This window comes from Dermacentor silvarum, chromosome 10 (genome assembly GCF_013339745.2).
Source record: "Dermacentor silvarum isolate Dsil-2018 chromosome 10, BIME_Dsil_1.4, whole genome shotgun sequence".
Lineage (NCBI taxonomy): Eukaryota > Metazoa > Arthropoda > Arachnida > Ixodida > Ixodidae > Dermacentor > Dermacentor silvarum.
In genome coordinates, this window is record NC_051163.1 from 24,414,732 (window position 1) to 24,434,093 (window position 19,362).

A 19,362-nucleotide genomic window follows, 5' to 3' on the forward strand; every position below is an offset into this window, starting at 1 on the left:
GCCGGGTATTCTACCTCTGCTCCATGCTTCACAACTTCATGTGTACCAGACAGCTGGAAGAACGCCAACATTATACTAATCCATAAGAAGGGAGACGTTAAAGAACTGAAGAATTATAGACCCATTAACTTGCTTTCAGTATTGTATAAAATATTCACCAAGATAATTTCCAATAGAATCAGGGCAACACTTGACTTCAGCCAACCAAGAGAACAGGCTGGCTTCAGGAAGGGATATTCTACGATGGATCATATCCATGTCATAAATCAGGTAATCGAGAAATCGGCGGAGTACAATCAACCGCTCTACATGGCTTTCATAGATTATGAAAAGGCATTTGATTCAGTAGAGATACCAGCAGTCATAGAGGCATTGCGTAATCAAGGAGTACAGGAAGCATACATGAATATATTAGCAAACATCTGCAAGGATTCCACAGCTACCTTGGTACTCCACAAGAACAGTAGAAAGTTACCTATCAAGAAAGGGGTCAGACAAGGAGACACAATCTCTCCAATGCTATTCACTGCATGCTTAGAAGTATTCAAGCTCTTAGACTGGGAAGGCTTAGGAGTGAGGATCAACGGCGAATATCTCAGCAACCTTCGGTTTGCAGATGACATTGTCCTATTCAGCAACAATGGAGACGAATTACAACAAATGATTGGGGACCTTAATCGAGAAAGTGTAAGAATTGGGTTGAAGATGAATATGCAGAAGACAAAGATAACGTTCAATAGCCTGGCAAGGGAACAAGAATTCAGGATCGCCATTCAGCCTCTAGAGTCTGCAAAGGAGTACGTTTATCTAGGTCAATTACTCACAGGGGACCCTTATCACGAGAAAGAAATTTACGGAAGAATAAAATTGGGTTGGAGTGCATACGGCAGGCATTACCAAATCCTGACTTGGAGCTTACCACTGTCGTTGAAAAGAAAAGTGTACAATCATTGCATTCTACCGGTGCTAACATATGGGGCAGAAACTTGGAGGTTAACAAAGAAGCTCGAGAACAAGTTAAGGACCGCACAAAGAGCGCACAAAGAGCGAAAATCTTAGGACTAACGTTAAGAGACGGGAAGAGAGCGGTGTGGATCAGAGAACAAACGGGGATAGCCGATATTCTAGTTGACATTAAGCGGAAGAAATGGAGCTGGTCAGGTCATGTAATGCGTAGGATGGATAACCGGTGGACCATTAGGGTTACAGAATGGATACCAAGAGAAGGGAAGCGCAGTCGAGGTGGGCAGAAAACCAGATGGGATGATGAAGTTAGGAAATTTGCAGGCGCAAGTTGGAATACGCTAGCGCAAGACAGGGGAAATTGGAGATAGCAGGGAGAGGCCTTCGTCCTGCAGTGGACATAAAATATAGACTGATGATGATGATGATGAGATCTCAGTTCCAAACTTGAGTGAGTAGTCATGCCTGCAATAGAGTGTTAAAACTGGGCGAGTTGGTTTGTCTTCATGGTCAAATCATCGCAAAATATAACGGCAACATAAGATAGAGAAGTACACAGGAATGAATTAATGAATTCTGAGGTTTTACGCGTCAAAACCAACGATTCTATTATGAGGCACGCCGTAGTGGCGGACTACGCATTAATTTTGACCACCAGGAAGATCTTTAACGTGCCCCCAATGCACAGGACACTGGCGTTTTTGCATTTCGCCCTCATTGAAATGTGGCCCCGGCGGCCGGGATTCGATCCCGCGACCTCGTGCTTAGCAAAGCACACAGGGCAGGCGCTGAATTAACAACTGACTGTTTCACTGCACACGGGAAAGAATAAATACAAACACTCCGTCAGCGCGCGTGCCCTCTTGCTACTGAGTTGCCACATCTTTCGAGGAGGCCGACTACCCAATCGTGCAGGTTGATAGATGGTACAGAAAGGTAATGTTCATGATTTTCCTTAATGTGGAGAGTTTCAATGATTTCACGTGGTTTTTGACGTAGATGACCTCTATTACTCTATACCTCATGACAAGCTTATGCTGTCCGTAAAACATTGCATAACCGAATGTAACGGTGAGCTTGCTTTTGGGGACAGGTGGGGTGCCACAGTGGAGGCCTTCTTGGAACTTCTACGTTTCTATCTAAAAGCCAAATTTGTTACATGGGATGGTGCCCTACAAATTCAAAAGTCGGGCATCTCCATCAGTGTCTGCCATGGATCGCGTTATGGACCGTGAAGTGCAACGATTGGTGAAAAATATGTTTCGATGCGTTGATGGTTTTCCTATCATCTTCTCTAGTAATCCTTGTTCTTCATATCATAGCAACGTGATGAAGATTTTCAAAGAAAATGTATTTCCCTTATCATTCAAGTGAGAATGGCCTAAGGATGGTTCCATTCGGTTTTTGGATTTATGTTTGTATTTTGAGCTGGAACATGTCTGCTGGTGTGTTTTTCGCCGCGATCGAAAAAATCGCTCATGGGCTATTGCCCAGGGCATTCCAAGATAGCTACGAACGGTATCGTCGACAACTCTCTCGAATTCTACCTTAAGTAGGTCTTGCTACCACAAAATGGAGCAAAGCCTTCGGGAACAATTAGCTCGTCTGAAGAACTGGTATCTTATCGTTCAGACGCATCACGGTTTGTCCAATATATGTTCTGCTGCGTGATACTATTGTGCTGTAGATTACTTAGAAAGCCAACATTCCGCATATTACTTGAAAAAGGAAAAGTAGTATTACGTCAGCCCGTTTCTCCCTAAAACGCCCTCTACTTTGGGAAACCTGTAAAAACGCCAAGTATGGACAAACTGTTTATTCTTACCAGTGTACTTCACGTTCTGGACACGGACCCTGTGAAATCTCTTTTAGAATTTTGGTTCGCGCTCCAAACATATACACTTTTTTTTTTTGGGGGGGGGGGGGGGGGGGGGGGGCATGCGCTTGACCAGGGACCGGGAGGGGGAGACTGGGCAGGACGCATACTAAGCGCAGAAATTTCAGGGAGAGAGGGTGGATGCCCGCCTGGCTATACAGTGACACCTTCGACAGCGATCAGCAAGGTGTTCCTTTGTACTCCCCCTCCCCCCCCCCCCCCCCGCTCTCCGCCACCCTTGGCTTCGCCACTGAGTGAATAAAGGTTAAGTGCTGCGTGATGCCAACTGGTCCACCTAAACACGGCATTTTCCATCAAGTTCCTAAAGGGGTATTCACACGGCGAAGTCCGATGGTTTGTTCCGAGGAGCGTATATCATGTGACATGCACGTCACGCCATTGAGAGCGGCCCGCACTGATGTATACTACGTCTGCGGGGAGGTAGAATGGTTTTGCACGTCGGTCGCTACAAACCGTCAGAGTGGAGGGCATCGGAGTAGGCGGATTTAGCGCTTAGTTCGCATATCTGGCAACTTTCACTGTCGTGCGTTGCACTGTCGTGCGTTCAGCACCACGCAGCTCTCGGCGATGTGCCGGGTCCTCCAACTTCCGCGCTGCCCGAGTAATGCCACGTACACACAAGCGGCAAAACGCGCGCGGCGCGCCGCGAAAGCAGCCGCGAAACAGGTTTTTCTTGCCGCGGCAGGGATCGCTCCTGGACCGATTTTTTGCGGTTTGCCGCGTGCCGCGGATGAAGGAGACCAATGAGAGCGGCCCGCTTCCGTGACGTGCGCGCGGGAAACTGGTGACATGCAGACCCGCCCGACCGCTCGTTTTGTACTCGCGTCCGCTGTCAGCAGGAAACTCGTTTCGCACTATCATCTGCACGCATCAGCTCCCGGACCGAGCTTACGGGTAGTTGGAGAAGGGGGGAGAGAGTCTAGTCTGCCACGTGATTGCCGCAGCGGCGCGCCGCCGGTTGGTGTGGCCGCCCTGCCGCTGCTGCGTTTTGCCGCCGGCGGCGCGCCGCACGCGTTTTGCCTAAAATCCCTAGATAAGAAAAGTACTGCCATCCTTTGACAAACGCCGCTTCTCTCTCTCCTGTATCTCCGATTGGACGATGATAGCGCGCGCTTTTACTTCTTTACATTTTCTTTTTTTCCGCCTCAGAGCCATGTTGAAAGTCCTCTGCGCAGCCGCATTCGCCGGCGGCGGCGGCGGCGCACGAAAGCTTGAACGTGGACTTTCTAGGTGCGCCACCGTCGACTTGGCTTTCGCAATCAAAAAGTAAAGAAAAAAGCAAGCGCTTTAAGGCCTGTACACGCTCGAGCCGCTCATCGCCGCAAGCCGCACCGCATGCTGGCGGTTCAGTGGCAGCGGACGGTTGAAGCAACCGAGCACAAAATTCGATTCACGCTGGGACCGGCGCGAGCGGTGCCGTACGCATGCGCCCTCTGGCTGGCAAAACAGATAACCAGCGACTGGCAACATGCAACAGCGCGGTTACAGTGAACTAGGAGCAATAGTACACTGTAGCGCGGTCGCAGCGTTTGTGTGCTGGCGACCAGCAAAATTTTGGCCCGAGCCAGGATTTTGTTATTACGTTTGTTTTCTTATTAGGTAATTTTCTGATTAGTGAGCTCGAGCGGTTCGCATGTGCCGGCATCCGCACTCCGATTTGGGGACGCGACGTATGTTAAGAGCCGGCAACCGAAAGGCGGGGCAAAGATGTTCTAAGTCGGCAACTATCGTCAACAGCAGACGACACTGGCATATTTTTGTCGGCGTGGGTTCAAGCTTCCGCGTCACGGCGAAAACGCAAAACTCTTGCACTGTCATACTCTGTTGACTGCATGTGTTGCGTTGGCGCGCTGAGCCACCTCTCGAACACTATGCAGTGATCTTACCTGCGCTTTTTTTTTCGTTTTGCTTTCTTTCTTCTTCTTTTTTTAATCATTGCTACCGCATACTGTTGTAACAAAATACATCGCTATGTACTCGGTTGTGTGCGGCGTGACGGCGCATTTTTTGTAGATGTGCTAGCGAAAGCTTGCAAGACCGCGCGTGCGTTTTTAAAAAAGCCAATGAACAAGGGATTTGTCGCAGCAACAGCGTAGCACGCTGAAGCGCCGCAGCGTTATACAGGGTGTTCATTTATAAGTTTTAAAAATTTTTTAGAAATCCTCTGTGGCAGGTAGCATAATTCTTATCGTTGAGCTGGGTTATTCGATGAGGCGGACATTAGTAACACGAGAAATCCCATATTGAACTAATTAAAAAATTGACTAATCAACTTCTTAGTTAATTATTGTACAGCACATATTGTGATTTACGAATTGGAGCCGGTGAGCTTGGTAGGCGTATCCACTTGGGATGAATTTCCAGAATGACGCCAGTTTGGAGATATGTGCCATCAAACTCGCCCTAAAAATGCACTGTTGTTCCACTTACTTTTTTACCAAAATGCTGTTTTATACATTGAAGCACTAAAGTAACTGGAACGCCCATGTATTTCGTCCCACACTTTGGAAAATAATATCTCAAATCTGGCGTCATCCTGGAAATTCATTTCAAGTGGATGCGTCTTGCAAGCTCACCGGCTATAATTCGTAAATTGCAATATGTGTCGTAAAGTAATTAACTAAGAAGTTCATTAGTCAATTTTTGTTACTTGAATATCTGTTTCGATTTTTTGTGCTACTAATGTCCACCTCATCGAATAACCCAGCTCAACGATAAGAATTATGCTACCTGCCACAGGCGATTTTTAAAAATTCCGTAACACTTTAAAATGAACGCCCTGTATATTAACATACTCTTATACAGATGGTTCTATTATCGCGGAATACAGCTGTGTAGATCGACAAGTCACTTCTCTTCATCACCGAGCACGCGAGTGAATATTCAACTACGGCTTGTTGATTTACTTATGGTTTTTTTTAGTAGCTGCCAAGTTAAAAGTGAGCGTACAATTGATTACATGATGGAATATGACCGTGTCACACAGCCCTCGTGTTTGTTCATTCTGTGTTATGTCGTTGTTCCATTGATGAAAAAAGCCGGCGAAGCAGTGCCCCCGGGCCCGACCAGAATCTTCGAGGCTAACCTCGAAGATCAGGCCCTAGAGACGCTTCTAGACCCCTTCAATGACTTTTGGACATCACGCAAGCTATCACAAGAATGAAAAACAGCTGAAGTACGCTTTATCCCCAAACCGGGCAAGTCCCCGCACATTGACAACCTGTGGCTGATATCCCTGACATCATGCATAAGCATAATCATGAAAAAGATAGTACTCAAATGCCTCCAACAACACCTGGACGAAACCCAGCAAATGCCAGACCCCATGTTTGGCTTTATACGACAACTTGAGACCTAGGACGTGCTAATGCAATTGAAGAAGGAGATTGTCATCCCTGCCACACACCACGGGCCATTCTCGCGCTAGACCTGAAGGGGGCATTTGACAACGTGGCACACGAGGCAATATTTCGGAATCTCAACAACACAGTGGCGTATTTAAGCCACTGAAAAGTAAGGATGGATGTTCAGCCTTGCTGGTGTGGCATTTCATAGGTTGTAACCCACCATATTTTTAACCAAGCAATAAGGAAATTATATGGTCACGCTGTACCATCAGTACAACTGAAGTGTTGCTTCCCCAAGGAGTCTCACTTCCACCTTCCCCATTTTGTAAACACTTTGTAAATACAAACTAGCACATGGTATGTAGTCACATTATATGCTGTCTGTATGCTTGGTGAAGTGCACCAAGCATTTTCTCACCCTTAAAACCTGGGCTAATGCTGTCTTTTTTTATAATAATTATGCAATAACCTTACTCAATACATTGCTGTGAGAACAATAGTTGGCTTAACAGTAGCACTGCACACATAACCTCATACCACATTGCAGACATACTCTATAGAGGCTGGCCACAATCAGCGTAACTGAAAGCCAGCTGAACAGGGTGCGAGTTCATGTGTATCAAATAAATGTCTGTTCCATTGAGAGGTTATATATCTGTCTGTGATATAATTATCAATTCAGAATACATATGGCAGAAGAACAATACACAAGATAACACAATCAAGTTCCCTGTGAGAAGCTGCTTTGTGCCACTATTACATGCAGCAAAAAGAGACTTCATTAAGCACCACTATGGCTTGCGTGCCTCTTTGTGCATTGTACAAGAAGTAAAGGTGGGCGAATGTAAATGTTTTCAAATACGAATTGAATAAAATATTATTTATCAAATATTCAATAGTCATACGACGACACACGTACCTGTAAAACAATATTTATTTTCATATAAAAAAATTAGGTACCACACCTTAACTAGTGCAAAAAGAGAGCTAAATATTGGGCACAAAGGATAAGTTTTAAATGCAAGACTACTAATTGTTAAGTAAAAAAATCGACATAAACAGTCTATCAACAACTTTAGAGCCTGGCTGCAAAGAAGCTTTTCAAGAAAGAATGGCCTCTGAATGGCTAGCTTTCAAAAACGTGCAATATATTGTTCCCAAGAAAACATCAAAGTTGTAGAAAAAAAAAAGAATAGCCGATGAAGGACCTACGTGTTGTAGACAAATGTAAAACTACTCGTTGCAAGGAAAACAGCACAGACTTGTAGCATAAAAGATCAGTCTGCTAGATCAAGAAATGTGTGGTCACCTTTGGCGTGAAAAAAAGCCCATGGGAAAGTTTTCTTGCCAATATGACTGAAAGATACTTTCGTAAACGTGCTTGCCTTTGAGAGGCTACATACACTTGTTCACATGCAAGTACCTGTCGCATATTCATTGTTAAAGAAGTTCAATTAATATAATGACACGAGAGACTCCTCTGATTAGGAAAAAATAATAGTTGTGTGGTCATATATAGATAACATTTAGAATGTCAAGGTACCCTTTTCCATATTATGCAAGTACTCATGAAAGACAAGACTGCAAGAAACAGCATAAAACTAATGCAAAATCTACAACTGATTATGTCAATGAGATTTCCATTTCATGCGGCAAAGTATTTCACAGGGCAGATAGGATGTGACATCTGTGATTCAGAGATATGTCATTGTATCGGGCACAAGTATTGTACAACTGATAATTTTGGGAATAAAGAAATAACAAGCAATGATTCCCGGTATGTCACCATGCTACTTGTATCTTAAAAAGGACTATCACTTATATGTCAAGCTTGCACCATTATGTTTATGTAACCATACATGTGTACCCCATCTGTAATGAACCGTTGCTTTAAGTTATGACCACTGTCATGTCATTCCCGTACATTAATTGTGGTTTTGCACAATACACCTAGAAAACTTTTGAGCGGCATTGCAGTACTTTTTCTTGTATGAGCACACTGGCTTTCTGTCACAACACCCACTTCGCATCCATGATAAATGCTGCAGTCAAGCAAAATAGAGTGTCAGACTAAGGTACCTAAACTGCTTTCATTCCAGAAAACCCCAAACAAGGTTTAGATTCTTGAGGACACAAGTTACTTACGTCCTTTGATCTAAGGCTGTTTTCTGCGTGCAATGAATGTTAGGATTTCTGCTGTGCAAATCAATGTTAACCTGATAAAAGGGATGGCAAGCCAAAACTTGCATTCGTGATAGTAGTTACTACTGGGGCCAGATTAACCTATGGGCTAAGGGGGCTGCAGCTCCAGGCTAGGGGGCCCTGTGAGAAAAATGTTTCCTTGAATTAAACTTTATTTCTTGTGTACAGTACAGAGTAAAACATAATGTGAACAAATACATTGGGATCACTAGCTCGAGGCCAGTTGCAATCCATAAAAAATGTAGAGGAAGCAAAGCAATTAATTTAGCACAGACACGTGTACTTAAACTCAGCAACAATATGCACTTTACATTAGAAGAAGTAGAGAATACAATACAAAGAATCTTCAAAATACGAACGGTATCATTGAACATCTACAAGTAAAGGAAAATGCACCAGAAAAAAGAAAAAGGAAGCGGTGATTGTATTATAAACATACGAAAGAAGATCACGAAAATGCAGTTTTAATTATCTCTGAAAATTAGCTGCATTTCTAACTTACGTTGGCTGAACGTTCCTCTCGACTACTCCAACACTTCAAATTCTCCGTTTACCACACACATTACAAGCCTTTGGAACCAGAAAATTTTGTTTTAGTGCACTGCGTGTACAGCGTCCTGATTCGGTAAAGTTGGTAGTAGAGAGTGGGTAGTCAGTAACGATGCTACTATTAACCATTACAAGAGTTTAAACATTTAGTAATGAAGTAAACGGTAAAATGTGTACGTGTTGAAAGAGCGGTGTCGTGTTAGCATTGTATTGTGAGGAAGTCATAAAGTGGACAGCCCTCTTTTGAAGTTTTATAAATGGCTCAATGTATGAATGGCCCAGAGATGTAACACAGTACCACAGGTGGCTGTGGAACAAGCTGAAATAAATTTCTCAAAGGGTTTCTATATCAAAACAATTTCGGCTCTTGAGCAGAATAAAAGAAGCCTTGCCGAGATTTTTGCAAAGCTTGTCAATGTGAGGTTTACATAGAAACAACTCATCTAATTTGTACAACCCCTTGATGGGCCCCTCAGAAATTTAAGAGGACCGTTCACCAGGGCCCTGCGGAAAGTTTTAGTTATACTATAAAAGTTGTAAAGTGTCTTCCAAGGAGTATTCTACCACAAGAATTCTTTAAAACGGCATAGTAGCAGCCGAAATAGAAGCAAAGAATCTGTAGTACAAGAACCTGACCTGCTCTTCGTGTACAGAGGCATTCTTTCCTTGCCCGACCAGCAACGCAAGGGACCTTTCTCTCTTGCCTACTCCCATATAAGAAACCAGGGTTCACCTCCTTCTCTCTTTTTTTTCTTTTTTTGCAAAACACCTAATGCACCTTTCATTTTTTTTATTTAGATCACGACAACGGCATAGTACATCCATGTTACATTTACAAGTCGAACTGTAATGAGTTTGTTGACATGATGGCAGATAATGTAAGGAGATGGATCGTTGCGAAGGTGCATGAAGCTAAACATTGTTCCCTCGTCAATTCCACGCCTTACGTCTCTCATGTTGCCTAGCTTCCTGTTGTCCTTTGGTGCAGGCTACATGGTGACATTCACAAAAGATTTACAGATGTTAGGCCCTTCTCGCATGCCCATCTTGTACGATGAATTACTGTGGCGGTTAGCACTGGTAACATCAGTAGCCACCCTAACCGTGATTATGCAGCAACAAGGAGCCCAGACAGCCCAGACCACCCGCTTCCATCTCAATTTGCCCTTTTACTAGCTGTACGCCCTGACAGCAATAAATAAATGGTAAAATCCATCACTGCGTAGTCTCATCTCATGCTGAGGACAAAGCATTAGGTATTTTTTGTTGTTCTTATTGAGATCAGCTGTTTGTTTTGACACTGCTAGGACTACACAGGCAGTAAAAGTGGTTCGGTTTCTATTTGGCAGGTGGCACCATAGCAGTTGCAATGGTGATGCATTGACGATGCAGAACGCTACGAAGGCGTCATTGTTCACTGCATAATTAATTCCTACTCTGCTCTAGTACGGTACGTGATGACAGTGGTGAGCAAACGTCAAATACACGCTGAGCAGATGGCGCGGTGCATGTGAACATTTATCAGGGTGTTCACTTTTACTAAAACTGGCTCAGGAGGCTGTATTGAACTCCTCAGGTAGCGTGTCGATGAAGCGAAGCCCAACAGTAGCATTCATGGAAACGCAGCCTTTAGTTACAACGTAGGAACATTTGTTGCGTCACTGCTCCAACAGTGGCTGATGTATCGAAAGGATGGCAAGCAGACGCTGAGCAGCTGACACAGCATGGATGAACACATCTTGAGGGGAATTCAGCCTTCCTATTGGCTAAGAAGCCCTGCCGCTGCCCCAGTGCTGCAAGGAACTACTGAGATGGAGTATAACTGGCAAAGCACATTGTTCAGCATGAAGGGTTGGGTTGGGCAGTGGCAGAGAAGGTGCGTTGCAGTGTCATCACATCCGCAAAAAATAGCATGCGGCACATTTGCATTGTTTACATTACAGCACATGACACCTGGCACAAAATTAATAATTGCAATACGTGGAGCAGTGATATAACTTTTAAGCTGTTCCCTAGCCTTCCCCTCTTCGTAAAGAGTAAAATGTGCAGTGACAACACTGGAAACAAACACGTATACAAAGCAAGGAAAGCTGGTTTGATACAAAACCCATACTGAGATGCAAAGAGCACAAACGACCAGCAGTGCTTCTGCACTGTTTACTTTAGAGCACATGCATAAAAAGCACCCTAAAGAGCTTGTAGTGTGTGTCCAACTCAGCAGCTGCTTAGCTACAAGAAAGTTCGGCCAAGGAGAAGGAGGTTTCATTATTTTTCAATGTATGTGTACACGTACGGTTTGTTTCCGCCTCCTTGAATTTTGGTTTTGGCATCCTTGAATTTTGGGCCTAATGTTCTGTACAAACCGTTCTGTATGCACGGTTCACTTCAGAGCATATGCATATCGCATAAAACGAATACTTATACGCCTAGCACCACTGTGACACATTGCACGTATACATAACAGTACCCTTCACCTCGTACAGTAAGAACCCCAGCACTCAAACGCTCTGTACGTGTTCGCGGTCACCAAGGCGCATCGCAGCTCCCAAAACAGCTCACATGAAGCAAGGCACAAACAGCACATTACGAATGGCTGCGATGACGCGACAATAAAGCTAATCGCTACAGGTCATATGGTCACTTCTTAAACACAAACCAGCACTGCACAATGCACATACACGTATGAGCTTCGCAGCGATGAAGCGCGCACACACAACACCTAGGTACACCCAACGCCTCCTAAATAGGCGTTGGTACACCGTACGCTGAGATGGGCGACCACACTATTTTCATTCTGGCGCGTACTGAATGCATGTGTCATGCTTAGAATGCGCGTGTATGTGATGGCCTTCGCGTTTGTACTGCTGGTACTGCACAATCGAAATACGGCCCAACACACACGAAATCGCCGGTTTCATTGCTTCCGACGCTCGCGTAAACACAACACATTTCCATCTGTTGCCGTTGACGATCGCACGCGCTGAAGAGGTCAGGCAGGGTACATCGGATTGCTGCGTTCGACGACTGTCTCCGCGAGTGCTCGATAACTCTTGCAATGATCCCGCAAAAACACAAAAACGACAAAAAAACAAACTGCCACAGCAGCCTAGGCCTCGCGCTTCGCTTCGCTTCGAACCAGCGCCATGTTTGTGCGGTCGCCGCTTACATGGTGCATACTGGAAAAAGTTCACGACCGCCTCTCGTGACGTCAGAGCGGCCATTTTAAGCGGACCGCGCGAGGGCGGTGCGGCTTGCGGCGATGTGCGGCTCGAGCGTGTACAGGCCCTTAGGAGAGGAGGCGGCGGAGGAAAGAGTAGATGGCGGTACTTTTCTTATATAGGGACTTTAGTTTTACCGCTAGTGTGTACGTGCCATTAGGGAGCATCGGAGTTGTTTCGTCACTGCGTGACGTCACACGACGCTCGGCGAGGATTCCGCTGCTGTGTGAATACCCCACTCCTTAATCAGGCGATTCGCGTTTAATACAAAAAACAAAAAAAAAGAACATCGCCGTACTCGTAGCGTTTATGCACGCCTTCCACTTTCAAGTCTGAACATTTGCTTCGTTGTTTTCTGGCAATCGACACCAAAAAGTTTCAGGCTGCTTTTGTTGGCCATCTAATCTTATCTGAGTGGCCACTCCAATCGAGGATGTTGTAGAATGGGGGCGGCGACGAGAGGAAATGGTACATTTATCGCTACTGGGAGAAAGCGATGCGCGAAATTATTGCTGGTCTCGAGTTTAGATAAGCGATAAGCTGTGAAGTGTTCGCCGAGCGTAACGGAGGCTGATAAAAAGAAATAGATCCGCTTTACCATTCTGTGCTCATAAAAATTGCTTGCTCTGGAGAGGTTGAAGTGCCGCACATTTCGATTACTCCACTTCTCTAAACTGACATCAAACAAGAATTATTAGTAAAATGTAAATATAAACGCGAATAATTAGGTATAGAAAGACAAACAGAAATAATAAACGTAGTGAAGGGCCACCATAGCATGCTCAAAAAAAAAAAAGAAGAAAAAAGCCGGGTGTGAAGAACCAAGCACAAACCAATATGTCGGCACACGGTTAAAACAGTAAGAATTGTTATAGTTTTACAAAACTCCACCAAAGTCTATTAGGATTGATGAACACGACTAGTCACTAGCAGATGTACTCCATTTTCGAATGCGTGCGCATCTGACGTACACAGTTACAAGCATTTCATTCAGTCTCATATCATCGATAGCAGAGCTTTCTTTTTATCCCCCCCCCCCCCCCCCCCCCCCGTATCTGACGTGTTATTGTCTAATCCGCTGCACTCAATGTTTCACACGCCAAAGCTTTCCTTTTGCTCTGGAGTGATGCGATCAGCTATCATGGGAAACCTGCACGTTATCTTCGTCAGAACAATCGAAATGAAAACCTCGTCCGTCGCGTTTTCATAGCGAACGCCGGTGGGGCGTAGCTTGGCCTCTAAGGGGAGCCGCAAGCTGGATACTCTCGCTCGCTGTCGATGAGACCGATGAACATGGTGAGTTGAAAGTTATGCGTTCTTGATTCGCGTTACCAGCGCAAATACAAACGGGACGTACCCGCCACCCGCAAAAGTTTTGGGAACACGGGAACCGTCTAAGATCTAAATTTCATCGCTACCTGCAGGCACATTCCCTCGAACCGAAAAGTGAAGTCGATACTACTCCGTACAGTCATCACATTCCTGACATACATTTCAGACTCTGTGGTGAAGTGGCGAGAAAACCTAGCTTGTTCTCGTTTTCCGTGCTCCGAGAACTTGTGAGGTCGGCTGTACGCAGAGAGAATACGGAGACGCCACGAACGCTGGACTAAAACTGAAATATATAACTAACACAAAGCTGTGCGTAAAGCAGGAACCATAAAACACGGCGTTATTACCGCGCATGCGCACCACTCATACTCACGAGATACTCCAGCTCTTTATTTGTGATGCAAACAGAAACGGTGCTCACGCAGTTTTATCACCTCCATTTTTTTGTGCTGAATGCCTCGAAGGGTCTAGTCCGATAGGTTCTGATTTAAACCTGTACACGTAGGACACGTGTGTTATCAAAAAAGCTGGCTATACAGTGACACTTTCAACAGCAATCAGCAAGGTGTTCCTGGTACTGCTGCTGCCCCCAACAATCGCATCACCCTCCACGAAATTTACTCCATACCATCATCAATGTAATCGCAAACGACAATGCATTTACTGTTTGAACCGCCCAATCTCGTAAGCAAGACCGGCCTGATTAAGATTACTGTTGTGTACGAATCAAATTACTTACTGTACGGTAAAGTAGGCGAGACAAAATCCATCGCCCGCCGCGGTGACTTATAGTGGCTATGGAGTTCCGCTGCTGAGCCCGAGGTCACGGGTTTGATTCCGGCTATCGTAGTACAATGGAAACGAAATACAAAATTGCTCGCGTACCCTGTATTTACGTAAAATTATCCACCCACCTATGGCGTCTAGTTCATGGATTGCTTTGGAATGCTAAACCCGATAATTTGATATGTTTTAGACTACGTCCCCCCTTTTTTTTTTCTGTCCCGTTCGCAATCTTAAGCGCTGCTGAGCGGGTCGCGGGATCAAATCCCGGCAGCGGCGGCCGCATTTTGAAGGAGGCGAAATGCAAAAAACGCCCATGTGCTTGCCTTGTAGTGCACGTTAAAGAACCCCAGGTGGTCAAAATTAATCCGGAGCCCTCCACTACGGCTTGCCTCATAATCAGAACTGGTTTTGGGGCGTAAAACCCCAGAAAGAAGAAGAAGCTATACACAACAGTAATTGTACATCAACTGTAGCTCAGATGAAATGTTCTAAAAAACTGTCAAAACATTCAAAACCAGGTTAACGTTCTAAAACCACGTGGTGTTAGTGCGTTCGTTTTTAACCTGTTTCTTTGATTTTTGTTTATTCAATCCCGTTTTTGGATGCAGTAGTCAGCTGCTGGGGATCCGATTGAGCGGCAAGATAGCCTCGGCTGCAATTAACCACTTTTTAGGGTCATCTAGGTTTCATCCTTCCAATGCAACGTTGTAGATTGCCCTGTATGATGAACAAGGTGGAAACACCATTTTGCAGGTGTTTGAATCTTGATAATTTGCGCATTCTCCTGATAATTTGTGTGCCACACTTACACAGACTAACCAAGCAGTTTGTTCAAGTCAACAATATGCCTGAACAAAAAAACAAAAAAACCATATCAGAGAGCTTAGTGTACAGCTTCGGGCCTTAACGTGCGGCTGCAACTCGTTCGGACAACAAAACAGCATAATCTAGACGAAGTTCTCTACATTTATCTTAATTCTGCGCTTGTCAAACGAATTAACTTAGCTGGAAGTGAGAACGTGAAAAAGCGCAGAAGACTCATCAAGTGGTTTACCAACTGGGTTCATATTTTTCAAACACAAATCATGGCAGACACTCGATAAATGGGTGAAATCTGCACAACTTTATTCAAAGGTGCTGGGGACTGCATTGAGAGCGAGTCAAGATGACAGGATGACGCTTTGAGCATTTTTCAAACGAGTCATCATAATTACAGAGCTACTAACGAGTATCTGTTTATTGTGCAGTCAGTCATGCTGCATTTCATCATAAGCAGAGTTGAATCTCTGACTCAGTGCGCATGCGCAAGTTAATCATTGCCTGCGAGCACTAACACGCATGAGAACTTACGCCGACGGACCGCGACATATCGAAAGTCCCGAACGTGAAACAAAAAAAAAAAAGGAATGCAAAGTGCTCAAATACAAAAATTACATGGAAATAAGTAATAACGCTCGGACTGCAACGAAAGTAAGGATGTGAAGCAGACGCGACAGATGGGTGAAAGAAGAAGCAATAAAACGTTTCGTGAAGTTAGCTTTAGTCTTTTAACAAATAAATTTGCTTGTTCTTTTTTAAATGTTGATTAGAGCCCCTTCATCAATTAAAGCGATTACCGAAGGGAACTGGTTTAGGAAGTGCACAACTCGATAAGCTGATTTCTTGTGCGCCGTACTTATCACGAAGTCGATCATGTGATTCAACGCCATATCGAACATTCGCCACTGAAGGAATCCATCTCATCGCTGACCCATAACCTTCTGTTCGCAGGCCATGAAGCACTTCTTGGTCGTCGCCGCCCTGTTGATGCTTGCGGTGCTTGTTATTCTACCAACCTGCCAGGCTGACTGCGACGCAAAGCCAAAGAAGAAAGTCAAACGTACGTAGCGACTGTCGCGTCCTTCAGCCTGAGGCCCAAAATCAGGCATCTTTAGTGTATGACGAATACCTATAGCCTGGAACCAATCTTGGCGAGTGAAATTTAAAATAATCGAAGTTTACTCACACGGGCGAAGCACTGAGAGCGATAGCAGTGCCGGTTTCGAGTGCGCCCACGCGCTCCCTATCACGTGACCGAGGATCCGACCACGCTTGCGAAATATGTTACTCACGCGACCACGGATTACACAGCCTCTAGGATCAGCCCAGTTTTGATTACACCATCTACGAGATCGGCCCGGTTAACATTTAGGCATAGTATGGCATAGTATGGGAATGGCCAAGAGCCCGATGTGTTCTGGTTCTAGATGAAGTAACAATCGTATTCCAATTGTATTCCTTCTCGCGTTTCGCCATTGGTCAGAGTGACACTCCGCCTACTTTGTTAACGGGATTGGCCATCCGTGATTCGTACATGATCAGAAAGGAATAGAATCGGGCGAAAGGAATCACTACGTCACATATTCCTGCCCTGGGCCTAAATCTTGTAGCGCTAGGTCTTCTGCTCGATTTCATGCCACTCTCATCATTCACCGTTCATTCATGGCCGGCTGATGGAGGAAGCGTCACTCGGACTCCTGATGAAACGCGCAGAGAGCGAAAAGGAATAGCAAAAGAAAAGGCATTCACTACAAAATCGCGGCACTGGGCTCTGAATTAAATATCGCCATGTTTTCGAATCCTGCAATGTTGGCGTTTCGTGCCAGTCAGAGGGGGCAGCCGGCAATTGCGAGCCAATCACAGATGAAAATAACAAGCTGACGACTTCCACAACATGGCGGAATGCGACAGTGTCGAGGCTAACATCCCCGAGCACTTTCTCGTATATTCTCGTTAATTCTCACAGATCTCGCATAAATTGCCTTGATGTCACGCATATCACGTCCCAAAGCTTTAGGACGAGAAGAAATGACGTTGATAAAAAATAACTCGGATGTACCTTACTATTGATGATATGTGCTGCATTTAGGTCTCAAGATAGATATAAAGTAGATGTTTTCTGTTATAGTCTTGTTTTTGGTCAACAAGTTATCTTCTGTAAAACGAACGTTGAGAGAGAGAGAGAAACAAGCTCTAATGATATGCTGGAGGTGTTAGCTTGGCTGTTCCCCTGACATGCTACTCAAGGTGCTGGGTTATGATTATAATATATACAGTGTTGAACACTTAACAGCACATGCCAACGTTGAGAGACTTCCCAAGTACCTACGAGTCTAGGCCGATTTTTCTTTTTCTTTCCTGTTTTCTTTTAGTTATTCAGATCTCTAAGCACTATTTTTGCCCTCATTTCTTTCTTTTTCTTTCTTTATTTTTTTTCAGCCAAGCCTTTTCCAAACCTTATGAAAAATTACAGAGGCGGATGGAAACTTACGGCAGAAATCAGCGATGCCAGTGAGGTGAGATAATATTTTCCATTATATTACTTCAACTGATTTAAACTCTCATTATAAACGCTGTGCTCACACTAGCATCTTAACGGCTGCTCCGAAGTCTAAAACCGCATCCGACTTGTTTTCCGCGTATAGACTCTAAATCATGTAATGCCGAATAAGTGGAATCACGTGCGTCTCCATTACGCGGTTGGAATTTCAGGTCCCACGGAAACAATCGAACTACTCGGGAACCTAAAGCGTTATAATTACCACAGATCTCAAACGTTACTATAACAGCGTAAACAAATTTACACCCTTAAGGGTACTTTCTATCTATAACTCACACCAGTACACCATTAAGGGTGCAAGTGTGAGAGTTATAGATTAATTTGCACCCTTATGGACCCTTGAGGCTGTAAAACGGTTCACAACGTAGGATTAAATGGTTAAATGAAAAATGAGACATCCACCCAATCGTATACCAATTGCGACAAAGTAAACCCGTAAGGGTTCCTCTGAAGAAAAGTCTCGCAGTTGAAGAAAAATTCGGCCTGGTCCGGGACTCGAACCCGGCACCACCACCTTTCCGGGGCAGCCGCTCTACCATCAGAGCTAACCAGGCGGCTAGCCGATGGCAGGGCGAAGTCGAATTTATCAACAACTCGAAGCAAAGGCAAGAGTTTGACGTATTAGTCTACACCGTAAAATAATTTACACTCATAAAATTGAGTGTAATTGTGTAAATCGGTGTATACCTCTCACTCTTACACCCTTTTTTTTTTTTTGGTGTAACTGCGTGAGTTATAAGCCAATTTATACCCTTATTCACTAGGGGCGTAAATTGTGTCTACAGTGCGTAGTGAGGGGATTCCATGTTAATTTTCGACCACCTGGGGTTCTTTAATCTGCACCTAATTCTAAGAACACGAGTTTTCTTTCTCTCTCTCTCTCTCTTTTGCAATCTGGCCCCATTGAAATGAGGCCACCATGGCCGGTGTTGAACCCTCGACATCGAGCTCAGCAGCGCAGTGCTATGACCACAATGGTTACCACGGTGGGTCTCGGGCTTTTTTTTTTTTTGGGGGGGGGGGGGGGGGGGGGGGGGACATGGGACAACGCTCCTTCTACTTTTGTCTCATCCAGTGCTGAATTGATTCAGTTTTCGGCAGCACGGTCACATGCGTCAGTGGCGTCCGCTACCACGAGACCACCGCATCATTTTTTTGGTGACGTCAATAGTCTCAATTCTTTTTTTTTCACGAAGGTGCGTTGCAGTTTGTGCGCGTTTCAAACTGGTCGCACTAAAACGTTACGTAATTAATTATTTGCGGCACTGTCGTGTCATTTCTGCGCGATAGCGTAATTATTGGGTCGACAGTTATCCAACAAAGAAATAAAAATTTGAAAACCCATGACGGTGTTCCTTAAACACTTTCTTTTTTCGTAACGTCAGCACCAACTGCTTCTTTTTCTTTTTGATCTTTCCGCAGAATACGACGTTTTACCTGATCGAGTATTACGACACGAAAGCACAGGAGCGATTTCTCAGGTTCAAGCAAGACGGCGGAGACGACATCAACCTCTACTACATTGCGCGCACCAGGGAACTGTTCGTCTACCGGAGTAAGCGACGGCGAAAGTGAAGCAGTATCTTTATATCTAATTTCACCGCGATGGATACTTGCATTCAGGCTCAAAGTTTCATATACCATGTGTCGCAGCTAACGCGGGCCAAGCTATTTAAAAAAAAAATAGGG

General features: G+C 44.7%; 1 protein-coding gene across 1 annotated transcript; it reads left to right on the forward strand.

Annotated features, from left to right (window-relative positions):
• Positions 1-13,307: 13,307 nt before the first annotated feature.
• Positions 13,308-19,263, forward strand: LOC119431422 (uncharacterized). Its single transcript, XM_037698911.2, has 4 exons — positions 13,308-13,472; positions 16,065-16,173; positions 17,553-17,629; positions 19,096-19,263. The coding sequence occupies exons 1-4, from the start codon at positions 13,455-13,457 to the stop codon at positions 19,246-19,248; spliced, it is 357 nt and encodes a 118-aa protein (XP_037554839.1). The 5' UTR covers positions 13,308-13,454; the 3' UTR covers positions 19,249-19,263.
• The last annotated feature ends 99 nt before the right edge of the window (positions 19,264-19,362 follow it).

Excerpts from the sequence above, each read along its gene's own strand:
- LOC119431422 (XM_037698911.2), top strand. Across the intron at positions 16,174-17,552 it reads GCCAAAGAAGAAAGTCAAAC|CCAAGCCTTTTCCAAACCTT; the intron begins GTACGTAGCGAC and ends ATTTTTTTTCAG. Across the intron at positions 17,630-19,095 it reads AAATCAGCGATGCCAGTGAG|AATACGACGTTTTACCTGAT; the intron begins GTGAGATAATAT and ends ATCTTTCCGCAG.